Here is an 18,189-nt window from a genome sequence, read left to right on the forward strand (position 1 = left end):
ATGCCAGACCATGCATGCGGGGCACAACAGTCTACGTCACAACTACCAAACAATAAATGCCAGACCTTGCATGTGGGGCACAACAGTCTACGTCACAACTACCAAACAATAAATGCCAGACCTTGCATGTGGAGCACAACAGTCTACGTCACAACTACCAAACAATAAATGCCAGACCTTGCATGTGGGACACAACAGTCCACGTCACAACTACCAAACAATAAATGCCAGACCTTGCATGTGGGGCACAACAGTCTACGTCACAACTACCAAACAATAAATGCCAGACCTTGCATGTGGGGCACAACAGTCTACGTCACAACTACCAAACAATAAATGCCAGACCTTGCATGTGGGACACAACAGTCTACGTCACAACTACCAAACAATAAATGCCAGACCTTGCATGTGGAGCACAACAGTCCACGTCACAACTACCAAACAATAAATGCCAGACCTTGCATGTGGGGCACAACAGTCCACGTGACAACTACCAAACAATAAATGCCAGACCTTGCATGTGGGACACAACAGTCTACGTCACAACTACCAAACAATAAATGCCAGACCTTGCATGTGGGGCACAACAGTCTACGTCACAACTACCAAACTGACAACACAACCTTACAACAGACAGATGAAGAAAAGGACCCTGGAGTCAGACTCCATCATTCACTACAAGTTGCACAACAAGTGGGAGCGGCAGTACAAAAGTGAACCAAACCCTGGGAATAATGCAGCGTACCTTTACCTTCAAGGAAAAGTTGTTCTCTGGTGCGGTGTCTCTGGTGCGCCCCACCACCTGGATTATTGCACCCAGGCATGGAGACCTCATCATCTTCACAAACACAGGTGCTCTGGAGACCTCATCATCTTCACGAACACAGCTGCTCTGGAGAAGGTGCAACACCGGGCAACAAACATCATCCCAGAGCTAAGTCATCTCTCATATCAGGAACGGTTGAGGGCCTCAGGGCTAACAACACTACAGACCAGACATGACGGGCCGGATCTCATCGAAACCTTTAAAATACTGAACAATTTAGAGTATGTTGATCGGGACAATTTCTTCATAAGCTCAGATGTAACACAAATGAGAAGCAACAGATTCAAGCTCAACAAGCCACAATGTAGGACTGAAAGCAGGAGATACTTTTCTCCCTTGTAAACCCGTGGAACCGCCTACCCAATGAAGCTGTAAACCTCAAAACTCTGCTGGGTTTTAAAATACAGCTGGAAAAGATTATGAGGGATAATGGGAGGACCTTTGACATACTGCCGGCTTCCTGTCCTCATCGAGGCCACTAGTATTAGTGGCCTTCAGGTAAATTAAGGTATATAAGGGGCATAACTGACCTATCTCTCACAGTGTTTAAGAGAGAACTCGATAAGCTCCTTCAAAGCATACCTTATCAACCAGGCTGTGACTCATGCATCAGGCATCAAACAGCCTGGTGGATCAGACCAGCAGCCAGGAGGCTTGGTCAGAGGCTATGGTGACAGTGGTCCCCAGAACCTTCAATAGGTAGTCAACATGTAGGTAGGTACACACACACATTGTTTAACAAACATCAAAGTGAACTAAACCTTGCCTGCCAATAATGACATAACATTGTGGTACTGTATAGTGTTAAATGATTTACCTAAGTGTGTTATTGTGCAGTATCGCCAAAGTTACTTAACAGCAACAATTTGCATATTTCATTATGATATTCACTTGAAACTGATTATTGCTGACAACTACACATTCATTGATGTAGCTCTTGAAGAGATTGTTACGGTGTTTGACATGTTGCACGTCTTGCTAGATGGCAGAGTTGATCACTTGGTATTTTTGCAGGTTGTGCCGACAGAAGACGACAGTTGTGAGGCAGCATCACTGAGAATGAAGTCACCACACAAGGCAGAACAGGTGCACCATGGGAACATTTTGATGACCTCTGACGACAGTGATCACGTGAACAACTCTACAGTAAAACGCTTTAAAAAATCACATTTTACTGCCGGACATTCCAGGAATGAAGAACGTGTACTTGCAACTTGTCAGCCAGTCTCTGTAACTGGCTTGTATAATACATCTTCCATAGAAGGTAATGTTGCAACAGTTTATGGTGATAGTTCATACACACAGGGAAGTGAAGGTTGAGTCTCGTATGTCTCACGTTAACGATAACCACAACACTGTACACGTTACTGCTGTAGGTGATAGTTCATACACACAGGGAAGTGAAGGTTGAGTCTCGTATGTCTCACGTTAACAATAACCACAACACTGTACACGTTACTGCTGTAGGAGATAGTTCATACACACAGGGAAGTGAAGGTTGAGTCTCGTATGTCTCACGTTAACAATAACCACAACACTGTACACGTTACTGCTGCAGGAGATAGTTCATACACACAGGGAAGTGAAGGTTGAGTCTCGTATGTCTCACGTTAACAATAACCACAACACTGTACACGTTACTGCTGCAGGTGATAGTTCATACACACGCTCCCGTCCTTCACGTGTTACTGTAGATAAACTTACGGTCTACTGCTCCCGTCCTTCACGTGTTTACTGTAGATAAACTTACGGTCTACTGCTCCCGTCCTTCACGTGTTTACTGTAGATAAACTTACGGTCTACTGCTCCCGTCCTTCACGTGTTACTGTAGATAAACTTACGGTCTACTGCTCCCGTCCTTCACGTGTTACTGTAGATAAACTTACGGTCTACTGCTCCCGGCCTTCACGTGTTTACTGTAGATAAACTTACGGTCTACTGCTCCCGTCCTTCACGTGTTTACTGTAGATAAACTTACGGTCTACTGCTCCCGTCCTTCACGTGTTTACTGTAGATAAACTTACGGTCTACTGCTCCCGTCCTTCACGTGTTACTGTAGATAAACTTACGGTCTACTGCTCCCGTCCTTCACGTGTTACTGTAGATAAACTTACGGTCTACTGCTCCCGTCCTTCACGTGTTTACTGTAGATAAACTTACGGTCTACTGCTCCCGTCCTTCACGTGTTACTGTAGATAAACTTACGGTCTACTGCTCCCGTCCTTCACGTGTTACTGTAGATAAACTTACGGTCTACTGCTCCCGTCCTTCACGTGTTACTGTAGATAAACTTACGGTCTACTGCTCCCGTCCTTCACGTGTTACTGTAGATAAACTTACGGTCTACTGCTCCCGTCTATTCACTTGGATTAGTCTATAATATTGTGGACTGGCTTTTTTTGCAGGGTCAGCGTTCGATCCCCAGTTGCCCAAGTGGTTGGGCACCATTCCTAGACTCCATTCTCATATCCCTTCCATGTGCTCTATAGTCATACTGGCTTAGTACTTTCTCTTGGTAATTACTTACCTTAGCCAAGGAGGATTGACTGGGCAACAATCGTTATGTATTTGACTGTGTTCGCTCAGCAGTAATTGTGTCCCTGGTTGTTAACCAGTTGAGGGGTCATGTTCCAGGGAAAACTAGTAATGTTTACCATGAGGTGTGGGAAGGGAAAGTTCTCAGCCTGCTAACACGAGGCTCAACATGTCTACTCTTATACCCACTTGTGGAAAAATATATTATAATGTGTACAGAATATTTTGTAAAATGCCAAGAATGGAGAAATTCTCTCTCTCTCTCTCTCTCTCTCTCTCTATATATATATATATATATGTATATATATATATATATATATATATATATATATATATATATATATATATATATATATATATATATATGCACACACACACACACAGTAGTAGAGTATTTAAAAAGTTTAGTTTGTATTATATAGATATATTTCAGGATGTGAGAACTGTGGTCAGGATTGGCAAGAAGAATGTCCGCTCCATCCATTCATCCTTATCTTAGATAACCCGGTAAGTGTTGTTGTCGCTCCATCCATTCATCCTTATCTTAGATAACCCGGTAAGTGTTGTTGTCGCTCCATCCATTCATCCTTATCTTAGATAACCCGGTAAGTGTTGTTGTCGCTCCATCCATTCATCCTTATCTTAGATAACCCGGTAAGTGTTGTTGTCGCTCCATCCATTCATCCTTATCTTAGATAACCCGGTAAGTGTTGTTGTCGCTCCATCCATTCATCCTTATCTTAGATAACCCGGTAAGTGTTGTTGTCGCTCCATCCATTCATCCTTATCTTAGATAACCCGGTAAGTGTTGTTGTCGCTCCATCCATTCATCCTTATCTTAGATAACCCGGTAAGTGTTGTTGTCGCTCCATCCATTCATCCTTATCTTAGATAACCCGGTAAGTGTTGTCGTCGCTCCATCCATTCATCCTTATCTTAGATAACCCGGTAAGTGTTGTTGTTAATAACAAGACAAAACATTAGTCACAGTATTATAAAATGTTCTTGGTCCGTGTGTTTGTCACAGTGTGTTTGTCACTGTTAGTCCGTGTGTTTGTCAGAGTTTGTCCGTGTGTTTGTCAGTGTGTTTGTCACTGTTTGTCCGTGTGTTTGTCACAGTTTGTCCGTGTGTTTGTCACAGTTTGTCCTTGTCTTTGTCACAGTTTGTCCGTGTGTTTGTCACAGTTTGTCCGTGTGTTTGTCACAGTGTGTCCGTGTGTTTGTCACAGTGTGTCCTTGTGTTTGTCACAGTTTGTCCTTGTGTTTGTCACAGTGTGTCCGTGTGTTTGTCACAGTTTGTCCTTGTGTTTGTCACAGTTTGTCCTTGTGTTTGTCACAGTGTGTCCGTGTGTTTCTCACAGTGTGTCCGTGTGTTTGTCACAGTTTGTCCTTGTGTTTGTCACAGTTTGTCCTTGTGTTTGTCACAGTTTGTCCTTGTGTTTGTCACAGTTTGTCCTTGTGTTTGTCACAGAGTGTCCATGTGTTTGTCACAGTGTGTCCGTGTGTTTGTCACAGTGTGTCCGTGTGTTTGTCACAGTTTGTCCTTGTGTTTGTCACAGTGTGTCCGTGTGTTTGTCACAGTGTGTCCTTGTGTTTGTCACAGTTTGTCCTTGTGTTTGTCACAGTTTGTCCGTGTGTTTGTCACAGTTTGTCCTTGTGTTTGTCACAGTTTGTCCTTGTGTTTGTCACTGTTTGTCCTTGTGTTTGTCACTGTTTGTCCTTGTGTTTGTCACAGTGTGTCCGTGTGTTTGTCACAGTTTGTCCTTGTGTTTGTCACAGTTTGTCCTTGTGTCCTTGTGTTTGTCACAGTTTGTCCGTGTGTTTGTCACAGTTTGTCCTTGTGTTTGTCACTGTTTGTCCTTGTGTTTGTCACAGTTTGTCCTTGTGTTTGTCACAGTTTGTCCTTGTGTTTGTCACTGTTTGTCCTTATGTTTGTCACTGTTTGTCCTTGTGTTTGTCACAGTTTGTCCTTGTGTTTGTCACAGTTTGTCCTTGTGTTTGTCACAGTTTGTCCGTGTGTTTGTCACAGTTTGTCCTTGTGTTTGTCACTGTTTGTCCTTGTGTTTGTCACTGTTTGTCCTTGTGTTTGTCACTGTTTGTCCTTGTGTTTGTCACAGTGTGTTTGTCACAGTTTGTCCGTGTGTTTGTCACAGTTTGTCCTTGTGTTTGTCACTGTTTGTCCTTGTGTTTGTCACTGTTTGTCCTTGTGTTCGTCACAGTTTGTCCTTGTGTTTGTCACAGTGTGTCCTTGTGTTTGTCACAGTTTGTCCTTGTGTTTGTCACAGTTTGTCCTTGTGTTTGTCACAGTTTGTCCTTGTGTTTGTCACAGTTTGTCCTTGTGTTTGTCACAGTTTGTCCTTGTGTTTGTCACAGTTTGTCCTTGTGTTTGTCACAGTTTGTCCTTGAGTTTGTCACAGTTTGTCCGTGTGTTTGTCACAGTGTGTCCGTGTGTTTGTCCTTGTGTTTGTCACAGTTTGTCCGTGTGTTTGTCACTGTATGTCCTTGTGTTTGTCACAGTTTGTCCTTGTGTTTGTCACAGTTTGTCCGTGTGTTTGTCACTGTTTGTCCTTGTGTTTGTCACAGTTTGTCCTTGTGTTTGTCACAGTTTGTCACAGTGTGTCCGTGTGTTTGTCCTTGTGTTTGTCACAGTTTGTCCGTGTGTTTGTCACTGTTTGTCCATGTGTTTGTCACAGTTTGTCCGTGTGTTTGTCACAGTTTGTCTTTGTGTTTGTCACAGTTTGTCCTTGTGTTTGTCACTGTTTGTCCTTGTGTTTGTCACAGTTTGTCCTTGTGTTTGTCACTGTTTGTCCTTGTGATTGTCACTGTTTGTCCTTGTGTTTGTCACAGTTTGTCCTTGTGTTTGTCACAGTTTGTCCGTGTGTTTGTCACAGTTTGTCCTTGTGTTTGTCACTGTTTGTCCTTGTGTTTGTCACTGTTTGTCCTTGTGTTTGTCACTGTTTGTCCTTGTGTTTGTCACAGTGTGTTTGTCACAGTTTGTCCGTGTGTTTGTCACAGTTTGTCCTTGTGTTTGTCACTGTTTGTCCTTGTGTTTGTCACTGTTTGTCCTTGTGTTTGTCACAGTTTGTCCTTGTGTTTGTCACAGTTTGTCCGTGTGTTTGTCACTGTTTGTCCTTGTGTTTGTCACAGTTTGTCCGTGTGTTTGTCACAGTTTGTCCGTGTGTTTGTCACTGTTTGTCCTTGTGTTTGTCCGTGTGTTTGTCACAGTTTGTCCGTGTGTTTGTCACAGTTTGTCCTTGTGTTTGTCACAGTTTGTCCTTGTGTTTGTCACAGTGTGTCCGTGTGTTTGTCACAGTTTGTCCGTGTGTTTGTCACTGTTTGTCCTTGTGTTTGTCACAGTTTGTCCGTGTGTTTGTCACAGTTTGTCCGTGTGTTTGTCCTTGTGTTTGTCACTGTTTGTCCTTGTGTTTGTCACAGTTTGTCCGTGTGTTTGTCACAGTTTGTCCGTGTGTTTGTCACAGTTTGTCCTTGTGTTTGTCACAGTTTGTCCTTGTGTTTGTCACAGTTTGTCCGTGTGTTTGTCACAGTTTGTCCGTGTGTTTGTCACAGTTTGTCACTGTTTGTCCTTGTGTTTGTCACAGTGTGTTTGTTACAGTGTGTTTGTCACAGTGTGTTTGTTACAGTGTGTTTGTCACAGTGTGTTTGTTACAGTATGTTTGTCACAAACAAGGCGTTGTAAGTAGTATTACGGGAAGGGATCGTGCGAGTGTGGCCGTGGCGAGAATGGCGTTGAGAACCCCCAGAGAGAGAGAGGGGGGGTAAAAGGCGCAGTAGTCACAATGAGAGACGAAGCCGTGCCAGGGGACGAGGTGGTCACCACTGGGGGCTGGGGACTCGACCCTACCGCAGAGGAGGGAGTGGAGCTGAGGGGAGTAGTGAGGTCGTCGGGGCCCAATGCAGCAGGGGCTACAGGACCTGGTCTTCCAACACAGTCCTACTCGGGGGCTTGGTCTCTGTGCATGGGGCTCAACCACTGCAAACCACCTCAAGCCCATCATCACCCAACAAAAATCTGCTATCAGAACAATAACAAATTTTGCTTTCAGATAACACACAGCTCTCCTGTTTAAATCCCTAAACATGCTAAACATAAACTCCCTCCACACATTCTCTTGTGTCAACTACATTTACAAAACTCTGTTCTTAAATGCAAATCCTGCTCTGAAACTCTCCCAGGACAGATGTCATAGGACCCATTATCACCACACCAGAAATAAATATCTCTTTGATATCCCCAGAGTCAAACTTAATCTGTGTAAACACTATGTAAATAAAGGGACCCAGTCTATGGAACTCACTCCCTAGTGGATTGAAAAGTTGTCCAACTTTTGCCTCATTCAAAAACAAAACCAAAATGTACCTAATTTCATCTTCATAGTTTCCTACTCTGTGCTTTAAAATTGCACTGTATATAGTGCTACCCAATCTCCCAATCTTTATGGACCTAATCCGAACAGCTTTACCATTGTGATCATTGCTGTCTTATAAGTGCTATCAATATGCTGTATTGTGCCTATTAATCTTTGTCAAATTACCATTCAAGCTGTCAGTGCAATCAATCAGAGGTACCGATGTGCTTTAATATACCTACAAATCTTTCTCATCTCATTTTTTCTTGCAATATACCTGTTATCATTTTATAAATTTTGCTAGTATTTACCTACTTAAAATTATCTGTTAGATTAAGGAGCTGCCAGTAACGCTGCGCATACTAGTGGCTTTACAAGTATGTAATCACTATGCTATGTAGCCTCACAATCCCTATGTACCTTCTTGTATATATATAAATATATAAAATTAATAAATAGTGTAATAAGTATCAACATTTATGTTCACCATAGTGAACCACTAAGCTGGTATGGTGGGTGTAGACAGCAACAGGTGACCACACACAGTCAGCACACGACGCTACACCCCTCCCTGGTATGGTGGGTGTAGACAGCAACAGTTGGCCACACACAGAGTCAGCACACGACGCTACACCCCTCCCTGGTATGGTGGGTGTAGACAGCAACAGTTGGCCACACACAGAGTCAGCACACGACGCTACACCCCTCCCTGGTATGGTGGGTGTAGACAGCAACAGTTGGCCACACACAGAGTCAGCACACGACGCTACACCCCTCCCTGGTATGGTGGGTGTAGACAGCAACAGGTGACCACACACACAGTCAGCACACGACGCCACACCCCTCCCTGGTATGGTGGGTGTAGACAGCAACAGGTGGCCACACACAGAGTCGGCACACGACGCCACACCCCTCCCTGGTATGGTGGGTGTAGACAGCAACAGTTGACCACACACAGAGTCAGCACACGACGCTACACCCCTCCCTGGTATGATGGGTGTAGACAGCAACAGGTGACCACACACAGAGTCGGCACGCGACGCCACACGCCTCCCTGGTATGGTGGGTGTAGACAGCAACAGGTGGCCACACACAGAGTCAGCACACGACGCTACACCCCTCCCTGGTATGGTGGGTGTAGACAGCAACAGGTGGCCACACACAGAGTCAGCACACGACGCTACACGCCTCCCTGGTATGGTGGGTGTAGACAGCAACAGGTGGCCACACACAGAGTCGGCACACGACGCCACACCCCTCCCTGGTATGGTGGGTGTAGACAGCAACAGGTGACCACACACAGAGTCGGCACACGACGCCACACCCCTCCCTGGTATGGTGGGTGTAGACAGCAACAGGTGACCACACACAGAGTCGGCACACGACGCCACACCCCTCCCTGGTATGGTGGGTGTAGACAGCAACAGGTGGCCACACACAGAGTCGGCACACGACGCTACACCCCTCCCTGGTATGGTGGGTGTAGGCAGCAACAGGTGACCACACACAGAGTCGGCACACGACGCTACACCCCTCCCTGGTATGGTGGGTGTAGACAGCAACAGGTGACCACACACACAGTCGGCACACGACGCTACACCCCTCCCTAGTATGGTGGGTGTAGACAGCAACAGTTGGCCACACACACAGTCGGCACACGACGCTACTCCCCTCCCTGGTATGGTGGGTGTAGACAGCAACAGGTGACCACACACACAGTCGGCACACGACGCTACACCCCTCCCTGGTATGGTGGGTGTAGACAGCAACAGTTGGCCACACACACAGTCGGCACACGACGCTACTCCCCTCCCTGGTATGGTGGGTGTAGACAGCAACAGTTGGCCACACACACAGTCGGCACACGACGCTACTCCCCTCCCTGGTATGGTGGGTGTAGACAGCAACAGGTGGCCACACACAGAGTCGGCACACGACGCTACACGCCTCCCTGGTATGGTGGGTGTAGGCAGCAACAGGTGACCACACACAGAGTCGGCACACGACGCCACACCCCTCCCTGGTATGGTGGGTGTAGACAGCAACAGTTGGCCACACACAGAGTCGGCACACGACGCTACACGCCTCCCTGGTATGGTGGGTGTAGACAGCAACAGGTGACCACACACAGAGTCAGCACACGACGCCACACGCCTCCCTCCCTCAACATTACTCCTCCCACAATACTAGCAGAGCGCAAGTTATCACAACAATCCTGCTATTATCAGACTCCTGGTCATAGTTATCACAGTCAGGGGTCTTCTGTAATACTATCATGGCTAAATAATATCAGTTACATATATATTTTGACATTATGAGACGATGCTGTGATCACAAGCTGAACAGCAGTGCTGTGAGCTCATGCTGCGTGTGCCAGCCTTGGTGGCTCACTCAGTACTGAGGCTCTCACACCTGGCAATGTTGTCCACAATTTGTTTTAAATGGCGTCTGTTTATAAGAGCCCTGAGGAAGCTGATGTGAACCCCGTGTAGCTGCGGGGCATTTAAATCCAGCCCGGCACCCTCCATTGTTGGGTGACCCAAGAGGCAGCACACAGGACATAAGTGGTCCCCTAGTCATGTACCCAATTGTTAGGTGACCCAAGAGGCAGCACACACGGACATAAGTGGTCCCCCTAGTCATGTACCCAATTGTTAGGTGACCCAAGAGGCGGCACACAGGACATAAGTGGTCCCCCTAGTCATGTACACAATTGTTAGGTGACCCAAGAGGCAGCACACGGGGACATAAGTGGTCCCCCTAGTCATGTACCCAATTGTTAGGTGACCCAAGAGGCAGCACACGGACATAAGTGGTCCCTCTAGTCATGTACCCAATTGTTAGGTGACCCAAGAGGCGGCACACAGGACATAAGTGGTCCCCCTAGTCATGTACCCAATTGTTAGGTGACCCAAGAGGCAGCACACAGACATAAGTGGTCTCCTAGACATGTACCCAATTGTTAGGTGACCCAAGAGGCGGCACACAGGACATAAGTGGTCCCCTAGTCATGTACCCAATTGTTAGGTGACCCAAGAGACAGCACACAGGACATAAGTGGTCCCCCTAGTCATGTACCCAATTGTTAGGTCACCCAAGAGGCAGCACACAGGACATAAGTGGTCCCCTAGTCATGTACCCAATTGTTAGGTGACCCAAGAGGCAGCACACGGACATAAGTGGTCCCCCTAGTCATGTACCCAATTGTTAGGTGACCCAAGAGGCAGCACACGGGACATAAGTGGTCCACTAGTCATGTACCCAATTGTTAAGAACATAAGAACATAAGAACAAAGGTAACTGCAGAAGGCCTATTGGCCCATACGAGGCAGCTCCTATTCTATAACCACCCAATCCCACTCATATACTTGTCCAACCCGTGCTTGAAACAATCGAGGGACCCCACCTCCACAATGTTACGCGGCAATTGGTTCCACAAATCAACAACCCTGTTACTGAACCAGTATTTACCCAAGTCTTTCCTAAATCTAAACTTATCCAATTTATATCCATTGTTTCGTGTTCTGTCCTGTGTTGATACTTTTAATACCCTATTAATATCCCCCCGGTTATGTCCATTCATCCACTTGTAAACCTCTATCATGTCACCCCTAACTCTTCGCCTTTCCAGTGAATGCAACTTAAGCTTTGTTAGTCTTTCTTCATATGAAAGATTTCTAATTTGGGGAATTAACTTAGTCATCCTACGCTGGACACGTTCAAGTGAATTTATATCCATTCTATAATATGGCGACCAAAACTGAACTGCATAATCTAAATGGGGCCTAACTAGAGCAAGATATAGCTTGAGAACCACACCAGGTGTCTTGTTACTAACGCTGCGATTAATAAATCCAAGTGTCCGATTTGCCTTATTACGAACATTTATGCATTGATCCTTTTGTTTTAAATTCTTACTAATCATAACTCCCAGATCCCTTTCGCAATCTGACTTCGCAATCACAACACCATCTAGCTCGTATCTTGTAACTCTATCATCATTACCTAACCTCAGAACTTTACATTTATCAGCATTAAACTGCATCTGCCAATCCTTTGACCATTTCAAAACCCTATCTAGATCAACTTGAAGTGATAGTGAGTCCTCCTCCGAATTAATTTCCCTACCGATTTTCGTATCATCGGCAAATTTGCAAATGTTGCTACTCAAACCTGAATCTACATAAGAACATAAGAACAAAGGTAACTGCAGAAGGCCTATTGGCCCATACGAGGCAGCTCCTATTCTATAACCACCCAATCCCACTCATATACTTGTCCAACCCGTGCTTGAAACAATCGAGGGACCCCACCTCCACAATGTTACGCGGCAATTGGTTCCACAAATCAACAACCCTGTTACTGAACCAGTATTTACCCAAGTCTTTCCTAAATCTAAACTTATCCAATTTATACCCATTGTTTCGTGTTCTGTCCTGTGTTGATACTTTTAATACCCTATTAATATCCCCCCGGTTATGTCCATTCATCCACTTGTAAACCTCTATCATGTCACCCCTAACTCTTCGCCTTTCCAGTGAATGCAACTTAAGCTTTGTTAATCTTTCTTCATATGAAAGATTTCTAATTTGGGGAATTAACTTAGTCATCCTACGCTGGACACGTTCAAGTGAATTTATATCCATTCTATAATATGGCGACCAAAACTGAACTGCATAATCTAAATGGGGCCTAACTAGAGCAAGATATAGCTTGAGAACCACACCAGGTGTCTTGTTACTAACGCTGCGATTAATAAATCCAAGTGTCCGATTTGCCTTATTACGAACATTTATGCATTGATCCTTTTGTTTTAAATTCTTACTAATCATAACTCCCAGATCCCTTTCGCAATCTGACTTCGCAATCACAACACCATCTAGCTCGTATCTTGTAACTCTATCATCATTACCTAACCTCAGAACTTTACATTTATCAGCATTAAACTGCATCTGCCAATCCTTTGACCATTTCAAAACCAAATTTCAAAAATGATTTAGATTTCAAATCTAAATCATTTATATATATTATAAACAACAGAGGTCCCAGGACAGAGCCTTGAGGCACTCCACTTACAACATTTTCCCACTCTGACTTGATTCCATTTATACTACCTCTCTGTTTCCTTTGGTATAGCCATGCCCTAATCCAGCTTAATATAGCACCCCCAATACCATGAGACTCTATTTTTTTAATCAGTCTTTCATGTGGCACTGTATCAAAAGCTTTGCTAAAGTCAAGGTATACAACATCGCAATCCTTACCACTATCAACTGCCTCAACAATGCTAGAATAAAAAGATAACAAATTTGTTAAACATGAACGGCCATTTATAAAACCATGTTGCGACTCAATTATTAATTTATGTTTTTCAAGATGAAGACGAATTTTATTTGCTATTATAGATTCGAGTAACTTTCCCACAATAGACGTTAGGCTAATTGGTCGATAGTTAGACGCAAGTGATCTATCTCCTTTCTTAAAAACTGGTATCACATTAGCAACTTTCCAAAACTCTGGCACTCTGCCTGACTCTATTGATTTATTAAATATGGTTGACAGTGGGTCACAAAGCTCCTCTTTGCATTCTTTAAGCACCCTAGCAAACACTTCATCCGGCCCTGGGGATTTGTTTGGTTTGAGTTTTACTATTTGTTTAAGAACATCCTCCCTGGTAACTGCTAAACTCGTCAACCTGTCCTCGTCCCCACCCACATAGACTTGTTCGGCTGAAGGCATATTGTTAAGTTCCTCTTTAGTAAATACAGGTGGTGACCCAAGAGGCAGCACACGGACATAAGTGGTCCCCCTAGTCATGTACCCAATTGTTAGGTGACCCAAGAGGCAGCACACGGGACATAAGTGGTCCACTAGTCATGTACCCAATTGTTAGGTGACCCAAGAGGCAGCACACGGACATAAGTGGTCCCCTAGTCATGTACCCAATTGTTAGGTGACCCAAGAGGCAGCACACGGGACATAAATGGTCCCCCTAGTCATGTACCCAATTGTTAGGTGACCCAAGAGGCAGCACACGGGACATAAGTGGTCCCCTAGTCATGTACCCAATTGTTAGGTGACCCAAGAGGCAGCACACAGGACATAAGTGGTCCCCCTAGTCATGTACCCAATTGTTAGGTGACCCAAGAGGCAGCACACGGGGACATAAGTGGTCCCTAGTCATGTACCCAATTGTTAGGTGACCCAAGAGGTAGCACACGGACATAAGTGGTCCACTAGTCATGTACCCAATTGTTAGGTGACCCAAGAGGCGGCACACAGGACATAAGTGGTCCACTAGTCATGTACCCAATTGTTAGGTCACCCAAGAGGTAGCACACGGACATAAGTGGTCCACTAGTCATGTACCCAATTGTTAGGTCACCCAAGAGGTAGCACACGGACATAAGTGGTCCACTAGTCATGTACCCAATTGTTAGGTGACCCAAGAGGCAGCACACGGACATAAGTGGTCCACTAGTCATGTACCCAATTGTTAGGTCACCCAAGAGGCAGCACACGGGACATAGGTGGTCCACTAGTCATGTACCCAATTGTTAGGTGACCCAAGAGGCAGCACACAGGACATAAGTGGTCCACTAGTCATGTACCCAATTGTTAGGTGACCCAAGAGGTAGCACACGGACATAAGTGGTCCACTAGTCATGTACCCAATTGTTAGGTGACCCAAGAGGCGGCACACACGGACATAAGTGGTCCACTAGTCATGTACCCAATTGTTAGGTCACCCAAGAGGCAGCACACACGGACATAAGTGGTCCACTAGTCATGTACCCAATTGTTAGGTCACCCAAGAGGCAGCACACACGGACATAAGTGGTCCACTAGTCATGTACCCAATTGTTAGGTCACCCAAGAGGCAGCACACACGGACATAAGTGGTCCACTAGTCATGTACCCAATTGTTAGGTGACCCAAGAGGCGGCACACAGGACATAAGTGGTCCCCCTAGTCATGTACCCAATTGTTAGGTGACCCAAGAGGCAGCACACACGGACATAAGTGGTCCCTAGTCATGTACCCAATTGTTAGGTCACCCAAGAGGCAGCACACACGGACATAAGTGGTCCCTAGTCATGTACCCAATTGTTAGGTCACCCAAGAGGCAGCACACAGGACATAAGTGGTCCACTAGTCATGTACCCAATTGTTAGGTGACCCAAGAGGCGGCACACAGGACATAAGTGGTCCCCCTAGTCATGTACCCAATTGTTAGGTGACCCAAGAGGCAGCACACGGGACATAAGTGGTCCCTAGTCATGTACCCAATTGTTAGGTGACCCAAGAGGCAGCACACGGACATAAGTGGTCCCTCTAGTCATGTACCCAATTGTTAGGTGACCCAAGAGGCAGCACACGGACATAAGTGGTCCCCCTAGTCATGTACCCAATTCCCTCTCCAAGGATTTGTAGTGTTATAATTTATATTGTTCTCACCCAAATTAATTCCCATCCCCTTTTCTTTTTCCTATTTCAATTCCAAACTTTCTCATTAATGTTTCCTGGTTTAAGATTTTTCTGATTCCTTCCAAGTATTGCCAATGTTGCATCACTATCCTGGACGAGTGTAATCTTTATTGATTTGTTCTGCAACATTCTTAATGAGTTGTTGTTCTTCAGTATGTTCAGTGACTTGTTCATCTTCAGTGAGCTGCTGTTCTTTAACTTTTCCTTTTAGTTGTTCTTCAACATCTTCAGTGAAGATGTTGAACAACAACTCACTGTTCAACCTCTTCAACCAGTCATTGTTGTCCAACAGGTATTGCGTGATGGTAGTGTACAGGATCGTGCTCGACTGACCACACCTTGGCCACTAAGTATCTGTCCCTCCAAACTAAAGGATGCTGGTTTGGGTGTTTGGACCAATGCTGAACTTACCCCTCGTCTTGTGTTTGGTCCGTATGAAGGTCGCATCCTCAACAATGTACAGGAAGGTCACGAGTCTGGTTATGGTTGGCAGGTAAGAATCTCTTTATAATGACTAAACTATACATCAGAAGAAGGAGAAATGACGATGTTTTGGTCTGTCGGTGACCATCATCAAGTCTTATGTGACATAGGACTTGATAATGTCGGTGACCATCATCAAGTCTTATGTGACATAGGACTTGATAATGGTCCAGGTCAGACTGATAAGTCATTGGTTCGCCATCTTCTGATGTGTGATTTGGTCAACTTATCTTCAACCACATTATTGTAGACTCCGAAATTGTTTATAGTTTGTACTGGGAAGTTTTCTTTATAAAATATGAATAATATGTTCTGTTTCTACACCACAATCATGAGTTTTCTTGTGACTTATACAATTATTTATAGTTTATTATATCAGTTGAAATTTGTGTTTGTTTGCATGCCAAAACTAGAATATAGAAGAAAAAGAGTGATATTATAACCTCTTTTTCTTCTATTTGATATTACAGGTGATAATATCACCACTTACAAAATACTAACAGGAATCACCCAAATTGACAAAGAGGAATTTCTGAAACCACCAACTTCACAAACAAGAAGTCACAGATTCAGGTTAAGGAAACAAAGGTGCCAAAAAATATTAGAAAGTTTTCATTTGCAGAGTGGTAGATGGTTAGAACAAGTTATAAGTGGTGGTGGAGGCCAAAATTGTCAGTAACTTCAAAGCGTTATATGACAAAGAGTACTGGGAAGACGGGACACCACGAGCGTAGCTCTCATCCTGTAACTACACTTAGGTAATTACACACCTTCTCTGTCTCCACTGTCACACACCTGGACAAAATAAGGTTATGAACCACCACTTGGAAATAGAATTTAATGTGAATAAATGCCATGTTATGGAATGTGGAATATTAGAACATAGACATAGAACACAACCTATAAATTATGTGAGAAATCTTTTAAGAATTCTGATAAAGAAAGAGATCTATGGGTGGTTCTAGATAGAACTATCACCTGAGGACCACATAAAGAACATTATGTGAGAAGTCTATGCTACACTTTCTAATTTCAGAATTGATTTTAAAAACATAAATGGTGAAATACTGAAGAAATTGTTCACGACTTTTGTTAGACAAAAGCTAGAATATGCAGCAGTTGTGTGGTGCCCATATCTTAAGCAGCACATCAACAAACTGGAAAAGGTGCAAAGACATGCCACCAAGTGGCTCCCAGAACTGAAGGGCAAGAGCTACGAGGAGAGGTTAGAGGAATAAATATGCCAAAACTAGAAGGTAGAAGAAATAGGCGATATGATCACTATGTATAAAATTGTAACGAGAATCGATAAAATTGATAGGGAAGAATTCCTGAGAGCTGGAACTTCAAGAACAAGAGGTCATAGATTTAAACTAACTAAAGCTGCCGAAGAAATATAAGAAAATTCACTTTCACTAACAGAGTGGTAGACGGTTGGAACAAGTTGGGTGAGAAGGTGGTGGAGGCCAAGACCGTCAGTAGTTTCAAAGAGTTATATGACAAAGAGTGTTGGGAAGACGGGACACCACGAGCGTAGCTCTCATCCTGTACCAACACTTGAGTAATTACTTAGGGAAACACAAAAATGGGGAAAGGGGGCTGTTCCGTCAATACTGGAGTTCCAGGACAGAAGAAGAGATATTCGACACCCAGCACCTTCCACCCGTGGGGAAGAGTGATCATGTCCACTTGGATATTAAATATGCCTTGTGATATAATCTAAAAGAGAACGGGGGACGTTGAAACACTTGATAAACTTCATTTCAAGAGAGTACACTTTGGGGAACTTCAACACAATTTTAATGACTTTAATTGGACAGACTTGTTGCTAGGCAAGGAAGTTATTTACCTGAATTTACCTGACGAGGACAGGAAGCCAGTGGCTTGTCAAATTTGCCCTGATGATCTTTTCCAGCTGTATTTAAAACCCAGCAGATTTTTGGCGTTTACAGCTTCGGAGGGTAGGCGGTTCCAGGTGTTCACAAACCTATGGGTGAAAAAGATTCTCCTGTTTTCTGTCCTACATTGTGGCTTCTTGAGCTTGAACCCGTTGCTCCTCGTTCATATTACATCTGAGCTTACGAAGAAATTGTCCCGATCAACATACTCTAAATTGTTCAGTATTTTAAAGGTTTCGATGAGATCCGGCCCGTCATGTCTGGTCTGTAGTGTTGTTAGCCCTGAGGCCCTCAACCGTTCCTGATATGAGAGATGACTTAGCTCTGGGATGATGTTTGTTGCCCGGTGTTGCACCTTCTCCAGAGCAGCTGTGTTTGTGAAGATGATGAGGTCTCCATGCCTGGGTGCAATAATCCAGGTGGTGGGGCGCACCAGAGACACCGCTCCAGAGAACAACTTTTCCTTGAAGGTAAAGGTACGCTGCATTATTCCCAGGGTTTGGTTCACTTTTGTACTGCCGCTCCCACTTGTTGTGCAACTTGTAGTGAATGATGGAGTCTGACTCCAGGGTCCTTTTCTTCATCTGTCTGT

The 18,189-nt window shown here is 44.5% G+C and overlaps 1 protein-coding gene across 1 annotated transcript in view; it reads left to right on the top strand.

Annotated features, from left to right (window-relative positions):
* LOC138373364 (uncharacterized) overlaps positions 1-18,189 on the top strand; it is a 110,585-nt gene that overhangs the window by 46,646 nt on the left and 45,750 nt on the right. Inside the window, exons 4-6 of the mRNA XM_069339564.1 lie at positions 1,841-2,090; positions 3,795-3,868; positions 15,509-15,709. Coding sequence (XP_069195665.1) covers positions 1,841-2,090; positions 3,795-3,868; positions 15,509-15,709 — 525 coding nt within the window. The remainder of the gene's footprint in view (positions 1-1,840; positions 2,091-3,794; positions 3,869-15,508; positions 15,710-18,189) is intronic.

The sequence above is a fragment of the Procambarus clarkii genome, chromosome 5 (genome assembly GCF_040958095.1).
Source record: "Procambarus clarkii isolate CNS0578487 chromosome 5, FALCON_Pclarkii_2.0, whole genome shotgun sequence".
In the NCBI taxonomy this organism is placed as follows: domain Eukaryota; kingdom Metazoa; phylum Arthropoda; class Malacostraca; order Decapoda; family Cambaridae; genus Procambarus; species Procambarus clarkii.